This window comes from Mus pahari, chromosome 19, assembly GCF_900095145.1.
Source record: "Mus pahari chromosome 19, PAHARI_EIJ_v1.1, whole genome shotgun sequence".
NCBI lineage: Eukaryota > Metazoa > Chordata > Mammalia > Rodentia > Muridae > Mus > Mus pahari.
Genome location: NC_034608.1, coordinates 86,331,977 through 86,341,155, shown reverse-complemented (window position 1 = coordinate 86,341,155; position 9,179 = coordinate 86,331,977). Strand labels below are relative to the sequence as shown.

Genomic DNA, 9,179 nt, shown 5'->3' with positions numbered 1-9,179 from the left:
GTCCTGGAACTCACTCTGTAGACCAGGCTGGCCTCGAACTCAGAAATCCGCCTGCCTCTGCCTCCCGAGTGCTGGGATTAAAGGCGTGCGTCACCACGCTCGGCTTTATTTAGTTTTTAAGCTGGAGTCTAGTAGCTCCGGCTGGCCTCACGCTCCTGATCGTTCTTTCTCGATTGGAGTGCTGGGGTGACCGGAGTGCCGTAGCCCTCTTGAGCGGGTGTTCTGGGGGTGCGATCGGAAGCACAGAGTGCGCCAGCTGCAGCGTGATAAGGTCAGTAAGCTCTCAGGTGGCAAGGGCAGGAGGCTAGCCGGGAGTTAGAGGCCGTGACGTCCCCATGCCTGCACGACTCTCCCCACGTTCGCCAATCCCAGCCAGTCGCCCCTTTCCTGTTACTCCAGCGAATGCGGCAGTTTGCAAGGCCTTCCGCTCACAGCTGTCCGCGGCAGAAAGAGGAGTCCGCAGGACAACCGCCACACGACAGTTGAACATCTGTATTTGGATGTGAAACTGCCCCCATTCATGTGCCTGAACCGGTGGCTCCCAGTCGCCCGTACTGTTTAGGAAAATACAGAACCTTTAGGACTGTATTTGACCCAAGTAGATCAGTTAGAAGGTGACAGCTGTTTCCACCACAAAGACCCAAACAAACCACTCTGGTTCCTCTCTTAATTTTCTCCTGCATGTGTATCTTTGAACCAAGTGCGTGCAGAGGCCAGGAGAGGGCGTGGGATGCCCTGGGACTGTTAGATGGTTGTGGTCCTCAGTGCGAAAAGAGGGTAGGAAGCTGAACCTGTGATCTTAACCCCTGAGCCACTGCATCCTGAACTCGAGAGAGCTCCAAAATCCAGTCAGTCACTGTGCCGGTACTGAACCCAGGGCCTTCTGCATGCTAAGCCGAGGCTAGACCATTAGTTGGACCCCAATCCTAAACCTACAGCCTTCTGAGTGCCCATGTGAGGCTGCAAGTGGCAAGTTATACAGGGTGAAACACTGCAAGAATTTTGTTGTTGTTATTCAAGACCTGCCGCTGCCGCTGCCGCTGCCGCCCTGGCTGTCCTGGAACTCACTCTGTGGACCAGGCTGGCCTCCAACTCACAGAGACCTGCCTGCCTCTGCCTCCCAAGTGCTGGTATTAAAGGTGTGCGCCCCCATTCTGGCCTTTGAACACATTTTAAAACCTTTTATCGTTTCTTTGTGAATTTAATGTCTTGCGCCCTAACCTCTCGCACCCCACTTCAGCTCATAACTTCCCACTCCCTTGTCACCCTCCCAGTAGAGAAAATGCCCATGGAAGCTGTAGTGTGTCACAGTGTGTCCCACAGTATAACCTGCTGTTCACACTTCTTTGCTTGCAAATGTTCATTGCAATGACATGGTCTGCTACTAGGACTCTGGCTACTGCTACACTATCAGTACTGAAGCTCCCCTGGGACTTGTCTTGGATATCCTGTTGTTGCCCTGTGTCATAGAGGTCATTGTAGTTTTGGATCTGTAGGACTGGTCCCTTCATGCACCCCAGCAGTTCATCAGTGGGGTAGATGTTGGGGTGGGTCAATTCAAAGCCCTGGGTCTGGGCCTAAGAGGTGTCTGAGCCGGTCAGCCCACTGGCTGTCCTGCTCTCACACCCTTGGGGCCGGCTCACCAGCAAACCCTGCAATCAGGGTGACTGTGCTGCCCAAGCAAGGTATAGGTATAGGGCCCACTCTCCTGAATGCTTCAGCTGGTGACAGACATGGCCAGTTCTCCCACTCTCATGACCCCAGGGCCAGCTCTCTGAACTGCCACAGGTGGTAAGGGACAAGAGAGGGAAGCGGGCATCTCTCTGGCTATGGGAGGTGCCAGCTCTCCCGTGACACTCAGGTGAGGAGTAAGGCCAGTTCTGCACAGCCCTCAGGCATCAACATGACCTCCAGCAGCTGAACCAGACCAGGGATGTCCACCTAGCCTTTGGTGGCAGGCTGCACCTGGGCTTTAGACCCAGACATGGCCCTTGGTGGCAGCACAGGCCAGGACCCCACTATGGTTCCAGGCATCACTGGCTTCTCACATCAGGCTGTTCCTCACTACCCTCGGGTCTCCAGTTCTACCTCTTCATTGTATCCACACCTTTCTGTTTCTCTTTTTCTTCCATTTGTCCACCACTTATTTGCTTCTCTTAGTGGTGCCTGGAGTATCTGAGTGTCTGGGGTTGTCTCAGAAGTGCTATGCCCTGCTTGTGCGTTATGGGCCTGGGTAGGGGGTCACCTCAGACATTGCAATCCCCAGGCATGTGCAGCACCAGACTGATGGTCATCTCAGACCAGCTCCATTGGGCACCGTGGTTCCTGACTGGTGGTGTGGTTGCCTCTGGCTAGCTCCTTGCCCTGCTCAGGAGTGGAGCCCTTTTGTAGAATGAGGGGTTGTGTGTGTGACTTAACCATTGAACACCGCCTTGTGTGCATGAATCCCAAGGCTTCATTCATCTTGAAAGATGCAAAAGGAAAGAGGGGAGGGAGGAGAGAAAAGGCAGTGAACCCCAGAACCTCTCAGTGTGAGTAACGTGTAGACTGGTTTGCAGTGCTAGCCCCTCATTCTAACATGAGAGTTAAGAATGGACAGAACTCTGAGGTGGGAAGGGCAATGGACTCGTTGTCTTTTCATTTTCTGGCCGTCACTCCCCCCAGCACTCAGAAGGCAGAGGCAGGCAGGTCAGAGCTCGAGGCCCACCTGGTCTACAGAGTAAGATCAGGACAGCCAACGCTACACAAAGAAACTGTCTCAAACATATAAAAATACCTTTTTTGCATTGTTCTCTTCTGGCTGATGTGGGGTATTCCTGTGGGGCTTGGGTTGGCCGGGGTCTGGGCTGGGCATCCTCTTCCTCAGTTTCCCAAGGACATTACGCCCAGCTGGCTATCCCTTCATTATTTTACTTGTTTTGTTCTGAAAAAGCATCTCACTGTGCAGCCTGCTGGGTGTAAGTGGCTGTTCCTTTTAAAACAGTGTTCAAACCGTGTCCTGCATTGTGACAACAGACTGCCCTTGGGCCTGTTTCTCACTAGCCATGCCTGACCCACTCCACCACCGTCATTCCTCAAGTGTGTGGTGGGGACTGTGACGATTGATGGGCCAAATTGCCTGCATACCAGGCCCTCCTTCAGCTCTTGCTGGTCCCACTAGGAGATGCATCACCCTTCCCTGAGGCACCAAGGCCCAACCCCAGAATTGGAGGATCTGCAAAAGCTCAAGGGAAGCAAGCTGAATGCCTGCTTGGTGCCCCTGCATGAGGCCCTCCTGGTCTGTACAGGCCGGCATGGAGGCCAGAGGCCTGTTGCTGTCAAAATGGCTTTCCCCAGATTCATGTAGTTTAACACACATAGCCTTGCTATGGTGTTGAGAAGGTAGAAATGGTGCCTCTGGGAAACCTCAGCCAGTAAACATGCTTCCCACCAAGCCTGGCTGCCTGAGCTCCACCCCAGGACCACACTGGAAGAGAGAACTGATGTTGTCCTCTGAACCTCATTGGCACTGTGACACATACACACATGGTGGACAGACAGTCCCATTATAGTGTTCAGAGATGGGGAACCCCCAAGACTGAGCTATACAAACCTCTGCTCTCTGGAGTCCCAGCCATCAGTCAAGATGACTCTTAAGGTGGCTTGAGCCAACCACAGATATTTCTTTCAGGAAAAAAGTTTCTGGGGGCTGGAGAGATGACTCAGTAGTTAAGAGCACTGACTGCTCTTCCAAAGGTCATGAGTTCAAATCCCAGCAACCACATGGTGGCTCACAACCATCTATAATGAGATCTGACGCCCTCTTCTGGTGTGTCTGAAGACAGCTACAGTGTACTTAGATATAATAATCTTTAAAAAAAAGTTTCTAACTTATTTTTTTTACAAACTAAGTACATGTCAGATTCCAGTGAAGGGGAGAAGAATATTCCAGGATGGGTATGAGTCACCACCCAGGTGCTAAGAGGCACCTACAAGAGCACCAAGGGCTCGTAACTACTCTCCAGTCTGCTTTCTTTTCTAATTTCTTTGCTTGTTTTGTTTGTATATTTTGGTTTTCTTTTTTTTTTTTTTTTAAGATTTATTTAATTTATTATATGTAAATACACTGTAGCTGTCTTCAGACACTCCAGAAGAGGGCGTCAGATCTTGTTATGGATGGTTGTGAGCCACCATGTGGTTGCTGGGATTTGAACTCNGGACCTTCGGAAGAGCAGTCGGGTGCTCTTACCCACTGAGCCATCTCACCAGCCCAACCATATTTTGGTTTTCAAGACAAGTTCTCTGTGTAGCCCTGGCTGTCCTGGAACTCATTATATAGACCAGGCTGGCCTTGAACTTACAGAGAGTTCTGCCTCACCAGGGCTGGAGAGATGGCTCAGAGGTTAAGATCACTGACTGCTCTTCCAGAGGTCCTGAGTTCAATTCCCAGCAACCACATGGCGGCTCACAACCATCTGTAATGGGATCTGATGCCCTCTTCTGGTGTGTCTGAAGAGAGTGACAGTGTACTCATATACATAAAACAAATTTTTTAAAAATTTAAAAGGCTAAACAAGCCATGGGGAGCAAGCCAGTAAGCAGCACCCTCCATGGCCTCCGCATCAGCCCCTGCTCCAGGCTCCTGCCCTAGCTTCCCTCAATGGGTTGTGATTCACAGTATGTAAACCTTCCCTCCCCAAGTTGCTTTGGTCATGGTGTTTCATCACAGCAATAGTGACCCTAACTGGGACAAACCATGGGTGTCCTGCTGCAGTATGCTCAGGTGCAACTTATAGAAACGCTGTGCTCTGGCAGGTGTCAAGGCTCAGCACATTTATTTTTTAAAACCAACAAGGAAATAACACACATGTGGTTGATTTCGGGCAGCCTGCAGCTGCTCTGTTCACACCCTTCATGTCCTTGCAGATGAAGGCAGGCAGAGGCTCTGCTTGGTGACTCACCAAGGATCTCAATGGGGACCACAGAGGCAGAAGGGTGGATCTCAAATGTCATAGGCAACAGGGTCTGTCTGGGCTATCTGCACTAGTGCAGTGCATGTCCAGGTCTGCCACCAGGGGGTGCCCAAGAAAACACCACAGCAACCTTCCTGGGTCTCTCCAAGCTTTGCCAGGGTGAGAGCTTCCAGAGACTATGCCTGGGGACCCCTGAATTGACACATGTGGGTAGAGCCAACACTAGCCACATCCAAGTGATCAGAGTCAATTCTGGAAGCTTTTAGGATATGAGGGGAAAGTGGAGACTCAGAAGACCCTCAGGGACAATAGTGCATAAGTGTCATCAGCAAGAGAATGTAGAATGGTGCCCAGAGGCAGTGGGGGGTGGTGAGTCTGAGGCCAGCTTGGCCTCCACAGTGAGACCCTATCTCAAAACAAAAATACAAAACAATATTTTCAGTTGATTGGGAGTCAGTGGGAGACTGCATGTGTCTCCCAGGTAACATGAGGGTGTGCTTGCTACCAACCCTCAGCAGGAACAGCAGCTATGTGGGCCCCCACTTGCTCCACAGGGGAACTGTGGATGAACCTAAGGCACAATAGGAGAGGGAGGTGGGTACCAGTGTGGGTCACAGCCTGCAGCCTGGACCCCTGGACATTGGTTCAGCTGCAGGACACAGCAGCTAACATGTGTTTGTGGGGCTCCTACTGGGTAGGGAGAAAAGAGATGGAGAAAAGGATCAAGGCAGAGGCCAGATGGATGCATAGTGGGAAGTAGGAGAGGGGCCCCAGCCACTCAGGTCCCAGTGTCCTACTCCCACAGGTGCTGTCCCTGTGACCAGGCAGGAGAAGCACCTGAAGAGGGGTGTCAGGCTCCCAGGTCTCAGGAGTCCAGGTCCAGCCCACTCGCCAGGTTCAGAGTGAGAAGTCGCCTGCGCAAATGCGGGCATAGACTCTCTCATCCAGGGGTAGATAGCGTCCCTGCTTCAGGTCTAGAAAGAAGAGCCGGTCTGAGGTCTGGCGGGGGTCAAAGCCTTCACGCTGCAGCCGGGTCTTCTGGATCTTGAAGGTGCCTGGAGGGTGGGGAGGACAGAGGTACATACCCTGGAGGGTGGGGAGGACAGAGGTATATACCCTGGAGGGTGGGGAGGACAGAGGTATATACCCTGAAGCAACTCTCTGCACAGGGTTCCTTTCAGCAGTGGGCACCTCCCTGTAAACACCCTTTAGTTCCCAAGCAAGACAGAAGAAAATACAGCTCTCAGGCCAGAGGCAAGCGTGGCCATATAGCCCTGTTGTGCTAGCAAATGAAGTGTGATCTGCACACACCCAAGGTGTCCAAAGGCCCTTTCTCTCAGCTACTTCATGCTGAGCTGAGCCACCATATCTGAGGCTGCACCCCAAAGTCCAAAGAGGGATCTTGGGTTTTTGTTATAAGCGGATATTATTGTTCTTGTTTTTCGTGGAAACAGGGTCTTGCTCTGCAGTCCCTGCTGTGGAGGCACGTGCCTGTAATCCCAGATGTCCAGCGTTCCAGGGCAGGTGGCTATTGGCCCACATTTACACAGGCGAGTGGGAGCCTAACTTAGGACAAAGAAGTAAATGGCTCCCTGGACAGGGACTGTACCTGTGGTATCCACCTGGGGCAGAAGACGCAGGAAGATGGGCCGAGCATAGGATGCGAGAACCTTCTGCAATTCCTGGTACATTAAGTTAGGGTCCAACTGGCTGTGGGGATCTGCGATGGCTGCCATGCCGGCTTTCCCCTCCACTCCTGCAAAAGAGGACTCAGCTGAGAACACCCTGTCCACCTGAAGTTAGTCCTAGTCATTACTCTCTGACCTCCCAACTGGAAGGTCATTAGTCCTGGTAGTATCCATTTTATGGGGGGGGGGGTCCTGTTTCCAGTCTTGAGATCCTGAGAAGGGGTCCCCCAGACTGAGGCTCAATATTAGGAATGTGGATGGAGTCCCAACCCAGTGCCCCACCCAGTCGGCAGCAACACGGCTCTCCACCTCGTGCACGGCCCACGGGTACTGTACCTGCAGGTACCTTCTGGACGGACTCCATGGGGCTCCTGCACAACACAACCACCCTGTGTCCCCAGCTTGCCTGGCACAGCCACCCCATACACAGCCACGTCTGTCTGGCCCAGTAGGCGGCTCAGCACGGCTTCCACCTCCGTGGTGGACACATTCTCCCCGCGCCAGCGGAAGGTGTCCCCGCTGCGGTCACGGAAATACATGTAGCCCAGCTCGTCCATCACTAGCACGTCACCTGCAGGGGAGAGGGGCAGATGGGACCAGGCTTCGCAGTCTGACAGCCAGCCCAGCCACGAGGCTCCGCACCTGAGAGGTAGGCGCTGTCGCCCTTTCGGAACACGCTGTGAGCAATCTTCTTGTTGGTGGCGCTGTCACTAACATAGCCATCGAAACGCCGCAGAGGGTCCTGCTGGTTGATCTGACCCACGAGAAGGCCGGGTTCTCCTGGAGGAGGTGACACTCAAGCTGAGTGGGTGTGGGGGCCGTGGGGACTCTAGCTCCCCGAGGCACCAGGCAAGAGCCACGCTCACCGGGCTGGCACGGGATGCAGAGGCCCTGGGAGTCCCGCAGGGGCTCCATCGTGTCCTCGTTGACCTTGACCAGACGGATGGGGTACACATGTGTGAGGATACGGCTGTTAAAGCCGCAGGAGCCGACCTATGGTGAATAAGGCGGCGGTGAGGGCGGCCTGAAGGCACTCAGGAAACCGACAGGCGCCCTCCCGCACCCCACAGCCGCGAACCTTGCCGTCCATATTGGCAATGCTGCAGTTGCACTCCGTGGCGCCGTAGAACTCGCCGATCTGCGACACACCGAAGCGCTGCGTGAACTCCTCCCAGATGGCCGGCCGCAGCCCGTTTCCTACGGCCAGGCGCACGCGGTGCCGCTGCTCCACATCGCGAACCGGCTGCCTCAGCAGGTAGCGGCAGATTTCACCGATGTACTGCACTACCTGCGGGTGGCCGGGGACAGGACTCAGGCGAGGCCCAATAAGAAGCAGGACTCAGGGATGGGTGGGACCTGACCAGTGATGGAATAGCCTGGCCACCACCTAAGTCATGGGGTGGGCACAAGAGCAGTGCTGGGCCAAGGAGAGTCAGCACTAAGGACTTTTTTAAGGTGCTAGAGACAGAACCAAGGGCTATATGCTAAGCAAGCATTCACCACACCCCTTTTATGCTTTTTTAGACAGGGTGGTCTTTATGTAGCCTAGGCTGTCCAGAAACTTATCTTCCTGCCTCACTCAGTCTTCCAAATAGGTGACAGGTGAATATGTCATGCCCGGTGAGTCCCCAGTCTAGGGCTCCTCTTGCCTCAGCCTCCCAACTCTCTGCAGCCACAGGTGTTAGCCTCCATGCTAACACCTCCTTTCCCACCACCGAAAAGGGAAAACTAAAGAGAAAAGCTAGCCATATAAAATGGAAGGCTGAGGCCATGACACTAGGACCACATCGGTGTATAGCCTTGGCTACACAGCAAGAGTCTGTCTCCAAAAGGGAGGAGGAAGGAAGGGGGGAAGAGAGAAGGGAGGAGGGATAGAGAGAGCGCCCTCCCAGGTCACACTGCCTGCAGCATTCACCATGTTTGTGACTGAAAAGCCCTGTAGTTTAGAAAGCATAGCCTTAAGGTTTGGGTTCTGGTCTCTGAACTAAGTCCTTGCCTAACTCAGGACCACTCTCCAGCTTTATCTGCAAGTGAGCGTCACATGCCTAGGATTCAGCACCCAAGAGACGGAGGCAGGAGGATCATGGGTCCAGGATATCCTGACTGCTAAGTATGAACCTGTCTCAGGAACTAAGGAAAGCCCAGTCTGCCGGTCCACAGCCACAGCCCAGGGTTTCTAGCTGCCTGTTCTCTGGTGCCTTGCTGAACAAAGGTTTCAGAGCTCTGTCCCTCACCCTACCTCCCTGCTTCTCACTCCACACCCCCATGCCCCTTGCCCTGGTAGCCCTCACCTTAGCACCTCTCTGCCCCACAGGATTTTCATTACTACACAAATTGACAGAAAGGGCTTTGAAGGCACTGAAGGCAGTGCACAGTTCCCACACAGCAGTGAAGTCTAAACAAAAGGAGCCGGTGCCATAGGCGTCTGTGACCCAGGGTACACTCCACCACAGGACAATACAGGTCCAGCATGGTGTGCCAGTGAGGTAGTCAGGAGGTAGATGCAGATATGTGTGTGTGTGTGTATACACATATATAT

The 9,179-nt window shown here is 53.4% G+C and overlaps 1 protein-coding gene across 7 annotated transcripts in view; it reads right to left on the bottom strand.

Moving 5' to 3' along the window:
- Nucleotides 1-4,769: 4,769 nt before the first annotated feature.
- Slc27a1 (solute carrier family 27 member 1) overlaps nucleotides 4,770-9,179 on the bottom strand; it is an 18,843-nt gene continuing 14,433 nt past the window's right edge. For all 7 annotated transcript variants that reach the window (XM_029532073.1, XM_029532072.1, XM_021219186.2 and 4 more), the window contains 6 exons: nucleotides 7,719-7,928; nucleotides 7,507-7,633; nucleotides 7,283-7,420; nucleotides 7,047-7,211; nucleotides 6,562-6,708; nucleotides 4,770-6,007 (listed from right to left, as the gene is read on the bottom strand). In XM_029532073.1, coding sequence (XP_029387933.1) covers nucleotides 5,850-6,007; nucleotides 6,562-6,708; nucleotides 7,047-7,211; nucleotides 7,283-7,420; nucleotides 7,507-7,633; nucleotides 7,719-7,928 — 945 coding nt within the window. In that variant the 3' untranslated portion in view covers nucleotides 4,770-5,849. The remainder of the gene's footprint in view (nucleotides 6,008-6,561; nucleotides 6,709-7,046; nucleotides 7,212-7,282; nucleotides 7,421-7,506; nucleotides 7,634-7,718; nucleotides 7,929-9,179) is intronic.